The sequence below is a fragment of the Bombina bombina genome, chromosome 10 (genome assembly GCF_027579735.1).
Source record: "Bombina bombina isolate aBomBom1 chromosome 10, aBomBom1.pri, whole genome shotgun sequence".
In the NCBI taxonomy this organism is placed as follows: Eukaryota; Metazoa; Chordata; class Amphibia; order Anura; family Bombinatoridae; genus Bombina; species Bombina bombina.
This window is the reverse complement of record NC_069508.1, coordinates 174,980,600-174,999,573: the sequence shown is the minus strand read 5'-3', so window position 1 is coordinate 174,999,573 and position 18,974 is coordinate 174,980,600. Positions and strand designations below refer to the sequence as shown.

The 18,974-nt window shown below is 38.5% G+C and overlaps 1 protein-coding gene across 4 annotated transcripts in view; it reads right to left on the bottom strand.

Annotated features, from left to right (window-relative positions):
• The window catches only part of LOC128641010 (MAP kinase-interacting serine/threonine-protein kinase 1), a 284,854-nt gene that overhangs the window by 16,551 nt on the left and 249,329 nt on the right, over positions 1 to 18,974 (bottom strand). For all 4 annotated transcript variants that reach the window (XM_053693522.1, XM_053693523.1, XM_053693526.1 and 1 more), the window contains 2 exons: positions 9,901 to 9,980; positions 3,406 to 3,479 (listed from right to left, as the gene is read on the bottom strand). In XM_053693522.1, coding sequence (XP_053549497.1) covers positions 3,406 to 3,479; positions 9,901 to 9,980 — 154 coding nt within the window. The remainder of the gene's footprint in view (positions 1 to 3,405; positions 3,480 to 9,900; positions 9,981 to 18,974) is intronic.

The window sequence follows — 18,974 nt, the reverse complement described above, 5'->3', positions numbered from 1 at the left end:
GGGGGCTCTGAAATTCTATTACAGATGGATTACAGTCAGTCAGACAAAATATTCCAATGCTTCCTAATGATGCGCTGTATTTCATTACTTTGTGCATTATATTCTGTTATAAAAATAAGTCTATCCTTCTGGTTATCTTCCAGAAGGATAGACTTATTTTTATAACAGAATATAATGCACAAAGTAATGAAATACAGCGCATTATTAGGAAGCACTGGAATATTTTGTCTGACTCTCGCTAAGGGAAAAATTGGACACATTTCTTTTTTGTCAGACTATTTTATTGCTTGCCCGTAATTAGAATGTTTTAGGCATCGGGTAAGTTGTCACGTCTACTTGCAAAGAGAGCCTGCTGTTGTTGCTACATGACTCCCTTTTTCCTTAATTACTTCAGTGACGGGAGATTGTCGCTCATATAAAATACATTAAGGAATATGACAATGTTTATACATAATACTACCCTCTTAAAATCCCTCACCATTTAGTCTGTTGAGTATTTATCATTCCCCTCTGGGGATACTATTTGTTGCAGGTCGTTATCTGTTTGTTTTGCAGTCATTGGGTCTCAATGTTTATTAGTTACTTAATTGTTATAAACCACTACATTATTTCTTGCACCAACTTAACCTGTAAAGTGACAGGTTGTTACCTGGCCATTACCTGAGAGATTGTTATTGCAGTTTAAGCTGTCTTATGGGAGTTCATCTCAACAGAATATTAAACCTAGCTTCTTACATATCTCCCTCAGCTTACCCTTGAGAGATACTGGCTCCCTCTATGTCTCAATTGCAGAAGGCAGGCATAGGATAACGTAATGGGCATGCTTTCTTTATAGATATAGTGGATATTTGAGTTCTGTCATCCACCTAATGTTGTAATATTGTTAAAAGGTTAGTCTCCAATCTCCCATATTAGCATACTACTGGTTAAGCCTGTTCTGTTGCCTTATTTATAATAGTGGGAATGTATCCTATATCTTAGGACGGCAAGCACACGCTCCCTCTGGCAAGCATGCATCGATAAAGACTTCTAAATCTGATGCAAGAATATACACACACATTCCTAGATAACTGAAATGTAGCCTTGTTAAAATGTTTGCTTATCTATGTTGTACTGGCTAGTAGTCTTCTAAAACCATACTCGGTGCTTTGCTTAATGTTCTTTATGGATAATATCTGCTGGGCAATGTTTTATAATAGAAGATCTACATATAAAGTAACTTCTAGGGCAGTCACATATATTGTAATACTATTGGTTAATGATGTCACTTTGGAGGAGAATTACCTACAGTGGCCCTAGCTTTCTCTACTATAAGACGCTGGAGAGAGAGAGAGATCCTAACAACCTCACATATTCAATTTATCAATCCGGTGCAACTGCCAGGGTATATGAGATGCATAACCGTTAGTTTATATTAGACATACCCTCTAATGTAATCACTTACAGAGTTCATTTTATTAAGATATATAGCTTTTGATCTAAGCTCCAATTACATTGTCTGGTTCGGGGGACTACTTATTTTCACCATCTCCCTTTCTCATATTTACTTGAGAAGATGGGTTATTTTTAACAACCTCAGAATTGTTAACTATTATTGTACATACCCCAAGTAAGTGGATTGGTTACTACCCCCTAGATCCTGCCTATTGACCCATAAAGCTGTTATTATTCAATATCTATACAACTGTGAATGTTTGTTATTCCCTGTTCATTAATGAGAGACTACACCTGGACTCTCCTTAACTAAATTTCACATTTGTTAAAGAGCAGTCTTGCTAGACTGTAATTGCCTCTAGAAACTATAGAACAATACTAAGTGTCAATGTTTTACTGTAATCCATCTCTATTACTTTTTTTCCTCTTCAAGAGTATATGGTTCAACGGTTATGTGTTTTTATGGTTTGGAAAGGACTATATGATTTGCCTTTGCAGCTACAATTCTTTAGGATTAGCTAAGGTTAGGGCTCATAGTTCATTTAAAATATTTTAAACATCTTGTTTACCTGTTTACTACCATGTTTTAAACGCCTAGTGTGACTCATGTATCAACTGTGTATCGCTTGATCCCTTTAGTTACATATGCTCTTCCTCTGATATTGATATATTTTCAGGACTTATCTTTGTTGTTAATGTCATGAGCAGCTAAGTACCCTGAGATGATGTCATTAGCTAAGCAACCTTATATTTATAGATATCCAATATGTGCGCTTATTTGCTAGTTTCATAAGTACTTTTAGTATGTCAGTTGAGCCTGTTAATTAGCTCATATATATTCAAAAGTTTGATGATTGTTTGGCCTGATATGTAGGTTGGAGTTTTGAATATTTAACTGGCAAGCACTGTCACTATATAGAAGACTACTGCTAGTCCTTGATATTTGCAGAGGGACCTCAACGCTTATACCCTTAATTTCTGTACTCAAATGTTTGGAGGCCCAAGAGTATCTACCAGCCTGCCAACCTAACTGGCTCCGCCCTCCCTCTCCCCCCCCCCTTTAAACTCACTTTGAGCGGCTCTCACCCGCTGATTTCCCCCTCCCCAAAACCTATAAAGCCAACCCCCGCCTTGCCTCAATATTTTTCAAATCAACATACTAATATATGTTTTCCTAGTGCAACATCATTTTTAATCTTCATATGATGCAAAAACACAAAACTGAAGTCTCAGCCTAGATAGTCCAAATTCCTTGCTTACGCTTTAAATAAAGGGGCTTGAAGGGTCCCTTCTATTTACTTTTACTGTCTAGTCAACCTTATTGCTCTTCCATATCTCTAGCCAATCTGGGCTTCATCACTCTGATAATAACGGTTTAAACTCAAATATATATTAGGTTGACATAATCTGTATTAGTTGACTTGGCAATACTCTTGTAATAGCACTGTATACCTTTTCCTGTCATTGTTTTTTGGATATATCTCCTTTGTTACATTTGTTTTTGACTTCAATAAAAATTAATCTACAAAAAAAAACAAGATTCCTTATTACCCCATACTGAACACTAAAAATACCTCTGGTGAGAATAATGAGACCAGACACCCTCATATTGAGCTATCCTGCATCTTAAAGAGAGGAGCTAATGAGACATTCCTGTCTCCTGCTCCTTAGTTCATCATTAGCTTTATCATCATTACACAGACTTAAAGGGACATGAAACCCAAACATTTTTTCATGATTCAGATAGAATACAATTAAAAAAAAAAAACATTTTAATTTACTTCTATTTTTAATGTGATTCATTCTTCATATATCCTTAGTTAAAGAAATAGCAGTATACATAGGCAAGCCAATCACACGAGGCATCTATATGCTGCCAATCATATCAGTTTTCATGTTCTTATAAACAAACAGTTTACAGCATTCTAGGCCCCACTGCTGAAGGTGAAAATAAAAAAAACAGTACTTTACCTCCACGTAATTTCTCAAAGACCAGATAAAAACATGAGTCATCTTCACAAAATTCTATTAGCTCCAAGATGTTCCTGAGAAGACAGCAAATAAATAAACATAAAAGAGATCAAGAAGCAGAGCTTTTGTTAACAGAACACAAGTTTTTTTTTAATAAATAGAAAGAAGAAGGGGGGGACTTCACCGTTAAATTCTTGTTTCATTAACTTTTTTTACATTACGTATATTTTATAATCTATTCATTTGACTGTTATTAGATCTTTTAGAATGAAGATAGACTCCCTGCTCCTGTACCCATACTCAGTTAAAGGGACATGAAACCCACAATTAGACTTTTCTTTCATGATTTAGATAGAGCATACATTTTTAAACAAATTTAAAATGTACTTTTTTTTCTAATTTGCTGCTTTCCTTTAGTATCCTTAGTTGAAAAGCATATCTAGATAGGCTTAAGTGGAGGTAAATTTAGATGATAAAGTGCTCGGTTTTTAAAAATCTGATTAATTCATCAAAATTTACATTTCACTCGTGTTAAGAAAATACAGTTTAATCTTGACAGTCACTCCAGCGATTCCCCCAGTCATCGCAAGCCTCTTCATACGTCAGAAATTACGGATCGGTCATCCTCCAATCACCCTGGGGGAGTCAGTGTCTGATTCAACGCTGTGATTGGAGGAAGCCGGATTCCTAATTTTAGACCCGAGAAGAGGTTTTGCGACAGGTCGGGGGAAGTGATGCAGTGGCTGTCAAGATTAAACAAGGTAAGTATTTTCACAACACGAGTGAAATGTAAATTGATTAATTAAAGTGCCCCGGTTTTTAATCTGATTTTAAAAGCCAGGCACTTTACCATTTAAATTTACCTTCACTTTAGCAGCAGGGAACAAGCTGCTGATTGGTGCCTGCACATACAGTGGATATAAAAAGTCTACACACCTGTTAAAATGCTAGGTTTCTGCGATTTAAGAAAATTAGACAAAAATAAATAATTTCAGAACTTTTTCCACCTTTAATGTGACCTATAAACTACACAACTCAATTGAAAAACAAACTAAAATCTTTTAGGTGGAGGGAAGAAAACAAAAAAAAAAACTAAAATAATGTGCACACCTTCTTATAACTGGGGATGTAGCTGTGTTCAGAATTAAGTCATCACACACCTGCCATAATTTAAAGTGCCTCTGATTAACCCTGAATAAAGTTCAGCTGTTCTAGTAGGTCTTTCCTGACATTTTCTTAGTCGCGTCCTACACAAAAGTCATGGTCCGCAGAGAGCTTCCAAAGCATCAGAGGGATCTCATTGTTAAAAGGTATCAGTCAGGGTACAAAAGAATTTCAAAGGCATTAGATATACCATGGAACACAGTGAAGACAGTCATCATCAAGTGGAGAACATATGGCACAACAATGACATTACCAAGAACTGGATGTCCCTCCAAAATTGATGAAAAGACGAGAAGAAAACTGGTCTGGGAGGCTACCAAGAGGCCTACAGCAACATTAAAGGAGCTGCAGGAATATCTGGCAAGTACTGGCTGTGTGGTACATGTGACCACAATCTCCCATATTCTTCTTATGCTTGGGCTTTGGGGTAGACGGCAAGACGGAAGCCTTTTCTTACGAAGAAAAACAGCCAAGCCCAGCTAAATTGAGCAAAAACACATCTGAAGTCTCCCAAAAGCATGTGAGAAAAGGTGTTATGGTCTGATGAAACCAAGGTTGAACTTTTGGGCAATAATTCCAAAAAAGATATGTTTGGCGCAAAAACAACACTGCACATCAGCAAAAGAACACCATACCCACAGTGAAGCATGGTGGTGGCAGCATCATGCTTTGGGGCTGTTTTTCTTCAGCTGGAACTGGGGCCTTATTCAAGGTAGAGCGAATTATGAACAGTTCCAAATACCAGTCAATATTGGCACAAAACCTTCAGGCTTCTGCTAGCAAGCTAAACATGAAGAGGAACTTCATCTTTCAGCATGACAACGACCCAAAGCATACATTCAAATCAACAAAGGAATGGCTTCACCAGAAGATGATTAAAGTTTTGGAATGGCCCAGCCAGAGCCCAGACCTTAATCCAATCGAAAATCTGTGGGGTGATCTGAAGAGGGCTGTGCACAGGAGATGCCCTCGCAATCTGACAGATTTGGAGTGTTTTTGCAAAGAAGAGTGAGCAAATCTTGCCAAGTCAAAATGTGCCATGCTGAAAAACTCATACCCAAAGAAAGACTGAGTGCTGTAATAAAATCAAAAGTTGCTTCAACACTTATGCAACGATATTTTATTTTTTCTTCCCTTCACCTAAAAGATTTCAGTTTGTTTTTCAATGGAGTTGTACAGTTTATAGGTCACATTAAAAAGGTGGAAAAAGTTCTTAAATTATTTATCTTTGTCTCATTTTTTTACATCACAGAAACCTGCCATTTTAACAGGGGTGTGTAGACTTTTTATATCCACTGTATATGCCTCTTGTGATTGGCTGGTTTCAATTCACAAAAGATAACCCAGAGAATAAAGTAAAACTGATAATAGAAGTACTAGTAAGAACTAATGGAAAGCTTGATGTGTAACTATTCATGTGCAGACGTGCTTCACCTATACACCGATTGCAAGTGCTGTTTCTTTCACATGTGGATCAGGCACCACAGATTCTGAATGTGTATTGTCCCAAGAATGAAAAGAAAAGGGAAAGAAAAAGACAAAGACCAGACTGGTAAGCCAGCATTAGTGGAGAAAACCCATGTGACTTACAAATAAAAGTAAGCAGCCAATAACTATTACTTAGTACAAAATAAAAGATGCTGTATACAGAAGGGAACATGGTGAGTATGGTCTATCAATATAAGCCAAGATAAAGAAATTTCTGCAAGTGAATCCCATTTTATGTTACCTTTGCTAACCCCTAAACAATTCAAGTACAAAATAAATGGACAGTTTAAACCAGAAACTCTCTCCTTTAATTTGTTCCCAAGTATCCATATTAACTGCTGGAGTATATTAAATTGTTACAAATAGCTCCATAGCCTTTATATTGGCATTTGAAATAGCCAATTTAGCCTGTAGTATGCCTACATTTACTGAAAGTTTCTATACCTAGGTATAGGTTATTGATAAACACTGGAAATACAGCCTGCAGAAGAAATTACACTCACAGCGGGAGGTGGAAGAGAAAGCTATAAAAAAATACATTTTTCATTTGTTCTTTCTAAGTATTGTACATAGACAGAGATAAGAAATGGAAGCATTGAGTGATAAGATAACGAGATCTGATCTCTCAGCAAGTCAAGCCTATTTTTATGGGCTGTGGTTTCAAAGAGCAACTCCAGCTATTCCTTTTTTACAAAAAAAGTATAAAATGGGAAAGTTGTCATACTTTTTATATGCTTCAGTCATGGGGACCACATTGAGGGAAAAACATTTTTACAGTGAACTGACCCTTTAATATAAATATGCTGGCATTTGGCAAAATCCAAGTATATAAAGTATTGCCATTCATAGTCTGGCCAGTAAGAAGGTAAAACTAAAATCATTTGATATGTGGAAATTGAGGCACCATGCCCACCTGCCACCTTGTCCTGATGGCACACTTGGAATTTCATGCACTATCAGCAGAAGAACAAGTTGTAGTTGGGCTAAAAGGTTTGCAACTAACTTACGTCCTGGTTAGGGAATTCATTCCCTAAAAACAGGTAACTCAAGACAGCTAAAATATATCTACATTGTAAACTAGAATAAGAAGCAGTGTTATAACAACACCCATCTTGCTATGGAGGTGGTCACCATAACCCTAGTGTTCAGCTTTAGAAAATCCGCTACAAACTCTGTAAAGGATGCAAGTCTGAAGTACATGCAGTAACCTTCTGTGCTTCTGGAATTTAAATCGACTGCACTCCAATACAACCAGACCCCATTTCAGTGACTGATCACTGAAAACATATTCAAAATAGGACGGAACATGGCACCATGATTAAAAAAAAATAATGTTTAAATTTAATTTTTTAGAAAGAAGCACAGTTGCAGCTCCAACTTTAGGAAGATTAGCAAACAAAGAAATGATTTAAATAATTTTCCAATAAACCTATAATTTTGTAGAACATTTAACACTGTCCGTTTATTTTTCCTATAAAAAAAGTCTCATTGATAGTATCTGTAATAGGGATTTTATCTAGAAATATATCTATAGGGTTTTTCATTTACTATTTCCCAATCTCTTTAAAACCTCTTGACAAATTCTGAAATAGCCCATTACTTAGAGATTTAATATCCGTAACATCCGAATCCTCATAATGTAAATAGCAGAACAGTAGAGTTGGGTGGCTGAGCAAAGATTCCGCCACAAATCTGTTCAATGCACACAGAGCAAAACGTTACCACCCCAATGAATATTGCAGCACAGCGCACATCTGACAAACTAATCGTGCACTCAGGGTTGGCTAGAAGCAAAACAAACCTGAGGAAGTAGAAGAACGTGTATAAGAACTACAGGTAGAACAGTATCTAGAAATCATTACTTGGCTTTTTCACATTGGTGGCAGGATTTAAAGGGACACGAAACAACTTTTTCTTTCAGGATTCACATGGAGCATGCAATTTTAAACAACTTTCTAATCTATTTCTATTATATAATGTGCTTTGTTCCCTTGTTATCCTTTGTTGAAAAGCATACCTATGTAGGCTCATGAGCTGGGAGCTAGCTGGTGATGTGTGTGTCCCTTGTCATTGGCTTACAGATGTGATCAGCTTGCATTGATGGTTCTTCAAGAAAGGATACCAAGAGAATGAAGCACAATTGATAACAGAAGTAAATTGGAACATTGTTTAAAAAATGTATGCTCTATCTGAATCATGAAATGGTTTTAGGTTTCTTTAAAGTAACATTAAAAAGTAAAAGAATGCTAGCTAAAATGATTGATTCAAAGAAAAGATCAGATGTATTTGTTAAAGCTATATTAGTTGTTTAAATATTGAAAATAAGTGTTAAGTTTTAGTATCTGTAAAATGAGGTTGTAACCTAGGCTTCCTTCTCTGAAGAGGCCAATTAAAGTCACTGGAGTGTGCAACCAATGAATTTGGAGGAGCCAATCTGGTCTGTAGTCAGACAGCAAGGCTAGTCACAAGTCATTACGTTGGTATGAAACGCATTTATTTGCAGTTGTTATTAGTTAAAGCCAATTAGGGACAGATATGTAGCAGCGTTAGCTGTGGGAAGTCAGCTGGTGCATTTAAAGTTATTAGAAATTGCTCAATTTTCAGAGCTAAAATTACATGAAAAGGGAGCACAATAAAAAATATATTACAAACTAGATTCATTATGCATAACTGTTTTACATACAAATCTCAAGGTGTTTACTTCCCTTTAAAAGGAATTAAAAATGCCACATTTTTCAGTATTCTATCACAGGAAAATGGGACAAAATAAATAATTTAAGACTAGTTACTTTACTATCAGGTGCTGTTGTATACTTAGTGCTTAATGTACAAAGGCTGATGAACAATAGAAGACACTGGTACTAGTACCCTGGACAGCGGCTGCCACACACGCCTGTGAAGAAGACTATAGGAATATGTCCATCAGAAAGAACAGAGTAAGCAAGCAATGGGAGACACCTTTATGGTGGTTATTTCCGTCTATTTGCTCTTAAGAAGGTTAACTCTGATTGGTTCATCCTTGACCATACTGGTCAATGTATACGGTTTCAAAATGTTGTTAAAAATGGAGATGGTAAACTGTAAGTGGGGCACTAGTCATATAGGTTGATTGCCATGATTTGTGTATATTTATTTCTAACTCCAGTATGCTGCAAAGAATCCCATAAGGAAGCTGCCTTATGTCAAAACTGTTGCAATACTTAGTCAATTAGGACGATAGAGTTTGCACTGCCAGCAAGACAAGCAAGTTTGGCAAAGGCAGATAGATACAGCTTTGTTTGGAGTTTCATATTGAGGATGTGGAAGACCGCTCTAATTCTATAAGAACAAGATGGTTTCACTATGAAGTGTTTTTCAAGGGTTGGTGTATCTAGGGTGTCATGTGACTATACAGTTTAATCATGGGTGCAGGTATCTGAAGGAAAGTTATTGCACAGGTGAAAACATATGGAATGCAGTTAAAGATAAATTGCAACACCATGACTAGAGAGAGGTGCGGAATAACCTCAATACTATAGTGTGTTAGAAAAATGTGTTTAATGGTTGTATGTATTTGACCACGAGAGAGAGCAAGCTACCAAATCAAGTGTGTAAGCTTTAATGCATGAGCAAGACAGCACAAACAAGAGAAAAAAGGAGAGAGAAAAAGAGAGTGAGTGAGTGTGAGCAGAATTAAATGTCTGACTTAAAATGAATTTGTTACAAAACTATTCTGTGTCTGAGTTCCTACTCTTCGGATGCATTTCTTGCAATCAGAAAACACTGTCCGTGGGTGTAGTTTTATGAAGTACAGTACTGGTGTGTAAAGTGTCTACATTATGCTGAAGGATTAGTGAATATTACTTGTTCCCTTGGCACTGGTACAAAGTTTCCACTTCTCGAAAAACCCTGCTGCGGCTGTGTCCGGCTTTCTTCTCAACAATCTGCAGGAAGAGAGTCAGGAAGCAGCATGAACAGATATGTCATAACAAGGCAAAGCAACATCCGGAGAAAAAAGTAAAGTTACACTAAGCTTAATTAAGGTTGTGTAATTACAGACCAAGTGACTATTCATATGCATGAAAAAGAAGGCAACAGCTTTTGTAAACACTGACTTTTTACAAACAATCTCTATTTAGAAAAGCAATAAAACCACCACTACAGATGGAGTAATGGGACAGACAGACAATTAGTCACATTCACATTTCCAGAAAAAAAAACATTTCTTGGGGGAACCTTGAATGTGCCCCCAACCGTGATCATTCCTCTCACTTCAGCGATGTCTTCCCATCACATATTAGATTATTTACTTATGTACACATACAGGTGATAAATAAAAAGTGATTCCCAAAGAAAAACTATGAGGATGCGCTGTTAAACAACAATAAAATAAGTAGTAGATATTAATTCCCGGGGTTAAAAAGGCCCTACTTGGTAATATAACCTAAGATGTCTTGAAGACTATTGGGAAGTGTAAAAATGGTGAAATACAGGAATATGTGTAATGCAAAATACTGGGAGGATCCAAAGGTAGGATACAAAAAATTAAATAGTGATGTGCGTCAAATGGTTATGTTAAAAGGTGCGCAAAGTGCATAATTGTGGAATGAAAAATAAAAGTTGTGTTAGCAATTAATAAGATAAAAATGAAAAAAAAAAAAAAAAAAAAACATAATTTATGCTTACCTGATAAATTTATTTCTCTTGTGATGTATCGAGTCCACGGATTCATCCATACTTGTGGGATAGTCTCCTTCCTTATAGGAAGTGGCAAAGAGAGCACCCACAGCAGAGCTGTCTATATAGCTCCTCCCTTAGCTCCACCCCCCAGTCATTCGACCGAAGGCTAGGAAGAAAAAGGAGAAACTATAGGGTGCAGAGGTGACTGAAGTTTTTTTAAATGAAAATATACTGCCTGTCTTAAATAAACAGGGCGGGCCGTGGACTCGATACATCACAAGAGAAAAACATTTATCAGGTAAGCATAAATTATGTTTTCTCTTTTAAGATGTATCGAGTCCACGGATTCATCCATACTTGTGGGATACCAATACCAAAGCTTTAGGACACGGATGAAGGGAGGGACAAGACAGGTACCTTAAACGGAAGGCACCACTGGTTGTAGAACCTCTCTCCCAAAAATAGCCTCCGAAGAAGCAAAAGTATCGAATTTGCAAAATTTGGAAAAAGTATGAAGCGAAGAGCAAGTCGCCGCCTTACAAATCTGTTCAACAGAAGCCTCATTTTTAACAGCCTATGTGGAAGCCACTGCTCTAGTAGAATGAGCAGTAATTCTTTCAGGAGGCTGCTGGCCAGCAGTCTCATAAGCCAAACGGAGGATGCTTTTCAGCCAAAAGGAAAGAGGTAGCCGTAGCCTTTTGACCTCTACGTTTACCAGAATAAACAACAAATAATGAAGATGTTTGACGTAAATCTTTAGCTGCTTGTAAGTAGAACTTTAAAGCACGAACCACATCAAGATTCTGCAACAGACGTTCCTTCTTTGATGAAGGATTAGGACACAGTGAAGGAACAACAATTTCCTGATTGATATTCCTATTAGAAACAACCTTAGGAAGGAATCCAGGTTTGGTACGCAAAACCACCTTATCTGCATGGAAAACAAGGTAAGGTGAGTCACACTGTAAAGCAGATAAACTCTTCGAGCCGAAGAGAAAGCTACTAAAAACAAAACTTTCCAAGATAGAAGCTCAATATCTATGGAATGCATAGGTTCAAACGGAACCCCTTGAAGAATTTTAAGAACTAAGCTTAGGCTCCATGGCGGAGCAACAGGTTTAAAGGGACAGTCAACACCAGAATTTTTGTTGTTTAAAAAGAAAGATAATCCCTTTATAACCCATTCCCCAGTTTTGCATAACCAACACAGTTATAACAATACACGTTTTACCTCTGTAATTATCTTGTATCTAAGCTTCTACTGACTGCCCCCTTATTTCAGTTCTTTTGACAGACATGCAGTTTAGCCAATCAGTGCTCAGTCCTAGGTTACTTTACGTGCCTGAGCTCAATGTTATCTATATGAAACATGTGAACTAATGCCCTCTAGTGGTCAAAATGTATTCAGATTAGAGGCAGTCTTCAAGGTCTAAGGAATTAGCATATGAACCTCCTACTTTTAGCTTTCAACTAAGAATACCAAGAGAACAAAGCAAAATAGGTGATAAAAGTAAATTGGGAACTTGTTTAAAATAGCATACCCTATATAAAACATGAAAGTTTTTTTTGGAATTGACTGTCCCTTTAAATACAGGCTTGATCCTGACCAAGGCCTGGCTAAACGCTTGAACGTCTGGGACATCTGCCAGACGTTTGTGTAAAAGAATAGACAAAGCACATATTTGTCCTTTTAAGGAACTAGCTGATAATCCCTTCTCCAATCCTTCTTGGAGAAAAGACAATATTCTAGGAATCCTAATCTTACTCCATGAGTAACCCTTGGATTCACACCAATGAAGATATTTGCGCCAAATATTATGATAGATTTTCATGGTGACAGGCTTTCTAGCTTGAATCAGGGCATCAATAACGACTCAGAGAAACCACGCTTTGATAGAAAAAGGCGTTCAATCTCCAAGCAGTCAGACGCAGAGAAATTAGATTTGGATGTTTGAATGGACCTTGGATTAGAAGGTCCTGCCTCATTAGCAGAGTCCACAGTGGAACCGATGACATGTCCACTAGGTCTGCATACCAAGTCCTGCGTGGCCACGCAGATGCTATCAGAATCACTGAAGCTCTCTCCTGCTTGATTCTGGCAACCAGACGTGGAAGGAGAGGAAACAGTGGGAATACAAAGGCCAGATTGAAGGACCAGGGCACTGCTAGAGCATCTACCAGTACCGCCTGGGGATCCCGGGACCTGGACCCGTAACGAGGAAGTTTGGCATTCTGACGGGACGACAGCAGATCCAATTCTGGTGTGCCCCATAGCTGAGTCAGCTGAGCAAATACCTCCGGATGGAGCTCCCACTCCCCCGGATGAAAAGTCTGACGACTTAGGAAATCCGCTTCCCAGTTCTCTACCCCTGGGATATGGATTGCTGAGAGACGGCAAGAGTGATCCTCCGCCCATCGGATTATTTTGGTTACCTCCATCATCACTAGAGAACTCTGTGTTCCTCCTTGATGATTGATATAAGCTACAGTCGCGATGTTGTCTGACTGAAATCTGATGAATTTGGCCGCAGCTAGCCGAGGCCACGCCTGAAGCGCATTGAATATCACTCTCAGTTCTAGAATGTTTATCAGGAGTAGAGTTTCCTCCCGAGACCATAAGCCCTGTGCTTTCAGGGAGTTCCAGACTGCACCCCAGCCTAGCAGGCTGGCATCTGTCGTTACTATGAGCCACTCTGGCCTGTGGAAACATTCCCTGTGACAGGTGGTCCTGAGACAACCACCAGAGAAGAGAATCTCTGGTCTCCTGGTCCAGATGCAGTTGAGATAAATCTACATAATTCCCATTCCACTGTTTTGATTTTCTGAACTCCGTCAGAAATATTTTCATTTCTACCGAGTCTATCAGAGTCCCTAGGAAGGAAACTCTTGTGAGAGGGACGAGAGAACCCCCTTTTTTTTTTTTATGTTCACCTTCCACCCGTGAGATCTCAGAAAAGCCAACACGATGTCCGTGTGAGACTTGGCTAGCTGGAAAGTCGACGCCTGAATTAAGAGGTCGTCTAGATAAGGCGCCACTGCTATGCCCTGCGGTCTTAGAACCGCCAAAAAGGGACCCTAGCACCTTTGTGAAAATTCTGGGAGCCGTGGCCAACCCGAAGGAAAGGGCCACGAACTGGTAATGCCTGTCCAGAAAGGTGAATCTGAGGAATTGATGATGATCTCTGTGAATAGGGATGTGTAGATACGCATCCTTTAAGTCCACGGTAGTCATATATTGACCCTCCTGGATTAACGGTAGAATAGTCCGAATAGTCTCCATCTTGAATGATGGAACCTTGAGGAACTTGTTTAGAATTTTGAGATCCAAGATTGGTCTGAAAGTTCCCTCTTTTTTGGGAACCACAAACAGGTTTGAGTAAAACCCTGGCCCTTGATCCGCTTTTGGAACTGGGCGAATCACTCCCATGGTATGTAGGTCTTCTACACAGCGTAAGAACGCCTCTCTCTTTGTCTGGTTTGCAGACAATTGAGACATGTGAAATCTCCCCCTTGGGGGGGGGGGGGTCTTAAGTCCAGAAGATATCCCTAGGACACAATTTCTAAGGCCCAGGAATCGTGAACATCTCTTGCCCAAGCCTGAGCGAAGAGAGAGAGTCTGCCCCCTACTAGATCCGGTCCCGGGTCGGGGGCTACCCCTTCATGCTGTCTTAGAGGCAGCTGCAGGCTTCTTGGTCTGTTTACCCTTGTTCCAAGCCTGGTTAGGTCTCTAGACTGACTTGGATTGGGCAAATTTCCCCTCTTGCTTTGCAGCAGGGGAAGCTGAAGCGGGACCCCCCTTGAAGTTCCGAGGGAGGGCATGGCCTGAGGAAGGGCATGGCCTTTCCCTCCAGTGATGTCTGAAATAATCTTTCAGTTTAGGCCCGAATAGGGTCTTTCCTTTGAAAGGGATGTTCAAAAGTTTAGATTTTGATGACACATCAGCAGACCAGGACTTAAGCCATAACGCCCTGCATGCTAAAATGGCAAAACCTGAATTCTTTGCCGCTAATTTAGCCAGTTGGAAAGCGGCATCTGTAATGAAAGAATTAGCCAATTTAAGGGCCTTAATTCTATCCATAATATCCTCTAATGGAGTCTTCATCTGAAGAGCCTCTTCTAGAGCCTCGAACCAGAAAGCAGCTGCAGTAGTTACAGGAACAATGCACGCAATAGGTTGGTGAAGAAAACCTTGATGAACAAAAAATTTCATCAGGAGACCCTCTAATTTTTTATCCATAGGATCTTTGAAAGCACAACTGTCTTCGATAGGTATAGTTGTACGCTTAGCAAGAGTAGAAATAGCTCCCTCTACCTTAGGAACCGTCTGCCACGAGTCCCGCATGGTGTCAGATATGGGAAACATTTTCTTAAAAACAGGAGGGGGAGCGAACTGAATACCTGGTCTATCCCACTCCTTAGTAACAATATTCACAATCCTCTTAGGGACTGGAAAAACATCAGTGTAAACAGGAACCTCTAAGTATTTGTCCATTTTACACAATTTCTCTGCGACCACTATAGGGTCACAATCATCTAGAGTCGCCAATACCTCCCTGAGCAATAAGCGGAGGTGTTCAAGCTTAAATTTAAAGGCCGTCATATCAGAATCTGTCTGAGGGAGCATCTTTCCTGAATCAGAAATTTCTCCCTCAGATAACAAATCCCTTAGCCCTACTTCAGAACATTGTGAGGGTATATCGGATACGGCAACTAAAGCGTCAGACGGCTCAGCATTTGTTCTTAACCCAGAGCTGTCACGCTTTCCTTGTAAACCAGGCAGTTTGGATAAAACCTCTGTGAGGGTTGTATTCATAACTGTGGCCATGTCTTGTAAAGTAAATTAATTTGACGCACTAGAGGTACTTGGCGTCACTTGTGCGGGTGTAACTGGTTGTGACACTTGGGGAGAGCTAGATGGCAAACCCTCATTTCCCTCTGTCTGAGAATCATCTATTGAAATATTTTTAAGTGCTAAAATATGCTCTTTATAATTTATAGACATATCAGTGCAAGTGGGACACATTCTAAGAGGGGGTTCCACAATGGCTTCTAAACACATTGAACAAGGATTTTCCTTGATGTCAGACATGTTAAACAGGCTAGTAATGCAACAAGCAAGCTTGGAAAACACTTTAATCAAAGCAAATAATAATTAGAAAAAAAAACGGTACTATGCCTTTAAGAGAAAAAAAAGCTGCACAAACTCTGCAAAACAGTGTAAAAAAGCAGTAAACTCAATGAAATTTTTACAGTAGCATCATAAAGCCTTAGTAACTTTGTACAGCTATGCAAATAAACAATTAACCCCTTAATGTAAAAACCGGATTGACAAAAACGTCAAAAAACAGTAAAAAACGTTCAGCCCCTTGCCACAGCTCTGCTGTGGTGCCTACCTGCCCTTTAGGAATGATTTGTGGGGGGAAAAAAACTTCTTTAAAGCCCTCAAACACAGTAGGAACCTCTGGAGAAGCAGCTGGATGTCTGAGGAAAAGAAACTGCGCAACTGAGGCGTGAAAATAGGCCCCTCCCACCTCACTCGATGTTACGGGGCCTAAAAGAAACACAACAGTGTTTCTTAAATTAGCCATGTGGGTTAATAACCCTTAAACAAGCCACAATGACCCCTTAAAGTCCCTCAAAAAAACGTTATATTTGCAATAAAAAAACGTTTTTTCCCCATCAGTGTCACCAGTAACTAATGAGCCCTTTATGCAAGCTGGGATTCCTACTAGGTGTCTGAATACAGCTTACCCTTCCCTCATGGGGATATTGCCAGCCTTTTCTAGAATTAACACAGTCTGTCTAGAAAAAAATAGACTCAACATACCTCAATGCAGTTTAGCCTGCAAACCGTTCCCCCAACTGAAGTTTTCCTGTACTCTTCAGCCCTTGTGAGAAAAGCAGTGGATCTTAGTTACAAAGTGCTAAGATCATCATCCTCCTTGCAGAAATCTTCATCCCTTTTCTGCCAGAGAGTAAATAGTATACACCGGTACCATTTAAAATAAACTTTTGCTTGAGAAAATAAAAACTAACATTTTTGTCACCACACTCGATACAGTGGACTCGATACAGCTTACAAGGGGAGAAAAAAAAAAAAAAAAAAAAAAAAAAAAAAGACATAAAAAGTTATAAAAAGTCTGTGATAGTGTCCAAACAAAATGTGTTCAAACAAAAATGTCCAAAGTTATGAACAAGAATGTATTGATAATGCTTGAGTGCTCGGCGTGCTCCACTTGTATCAACGGTGTGATGGGTCAGGTGTCTAGAATAAAACATAAACAAGGGGCGCCAACATAGTGTGAATCGTACAAAACCAAGTGGGATAAAACTGTGCGAAATACACTACTCACAAAAGAAGTGGCACCTTAAGCCAATAAGGTGCTAGCAGGCAGGCTGACGTTCACAACCAGCAGTCAGTACACTGGGGGTCTAAACCGTGAGACCCGTGGAATCTGGATGGAAGAGTGAGGAGTAGCAGTGATAATCCTTCTGAACCAACAACCAGGTGTGTGCTCAGGAGGCAGGAGTGTTCTCCCCAAAGCTGCTCTCACGCTAAAAATCTGTCGGGAAGCTTACTGTGTCAACGCACAGATTCTTGGTATATGTCCTTAACAGAAAACAGATAAAAGGTACCACAGAAAGCCGGGTCGTGGTTTAAAAAGGCAGGTTGTCTTTATTTTGCAACGCGTTTCTCGGTCAGCATAGGACTGTTTCTCTGACGAAGTGGTTGATTACCGTGAAACGCGTAAGGCCACGCCCACCTTACGTCAATCTCGATACACACGCTGGAGTGGAGTTCTGTGTAATTCACAGCTCCAAAATAGAGCAATATTTATCCAATTTTGAAGTAGTATTATAGCACTGATTAGCAGAACAGGACAGTCTGTGTATTTCACCGGGGCTAACGATCAGATCTGGATACTCAAGCCTGGGATCACAGCCTGTTGATATACCAGTTATAAGTGGGGACACTTTGAAATCCATCTGCCTCAACTTACCTCATTTGATTGAGGTTTTACTTGTGAGTAGGGATTACCCTAAAAGTTCTTTGTTTTTTTATATGTTTGTATTAAATTAAATTGATCTGCACCATGAGAGGTGTCTCTGTGCGCTTGTTTTTTTTAGATATTCACAGCTGTACCTCATCACCCAATCAGAACCCGGAGTGGTTTTTTGACGAGCAGCACTGAATTCATCTCTCCTGGAAATTTTGTCCCTGTAACAACTAAAGGATAAGACTTTTTTTGGAATACTTTATCATTATATTCTAAGTTTATTATTGTGTTATACACATTTTATATTCCAGATAAGTAGTCTGAACCTTTCAAGTTATATTTAATTTGTGACTGTTTATTGTTTATTACTTAACAGCTTATTACTTGCATCCCAATTGTGATACATTGTATTTTTTTGACCATTTGTTGTAAGTGTGCGCAACTCATTTTGCATTAGTGTAATTCACCTGTTGAGTCCGATATATATATAAATATAGATATATATATAAATATATATATATATATATATATATATATATATATATATATATATATATATATATATATATATATATATATATATATTTATATATATATATTTATTTTATTTTTTTTATTTCCAGGAGACCCCTCTATCCTACATTGACAAAACTAATTTCTGGAACATAGGGATATTGGTGATGGTTACAGTACTCTCGCTGACTTTTCCCCATCAATAACTTTCATAGCTCCTTATATTCCTGCTATTGGGATGTAGGTTATTACGGCGCACTGACCATGAAGCAGACTGTATCCAACTGAAAAATTCTGGACAGAGCAATAAAAGTCTTAAAGACTGTAGCAACCATTAGACACTAAAACACCAAATGAAAACAATAAGATTTCAACTACACTAGGGAAACCGTGAAATGTTAGACAAAATATAAATACATACACAATTTAAAAATAATATACATAACCTAAAAACGTAGATTTACATTTTGCATGCTACCTATTTTTTTGCTAGATTTATTGCTCTATTACGATAAAAAATTGTTAAATTAGTTCTGAGCCAATAAGGATAATCCTGAGTGGAATTTTAATCAGGGTTTAAATAGTTATATGAAAGTATTTGTGTAATAACAACATGCCCAAAGGCTTTAAGATATTTTATTACTACATTAGTTTTATCCCTTTAACAGTTGCTCTTTTAAATGCATGAAATATTTAAAGGTTTTTTCTTAGCATGTGTTAGAGGATCCCTGGTTTGTATATAGAAAG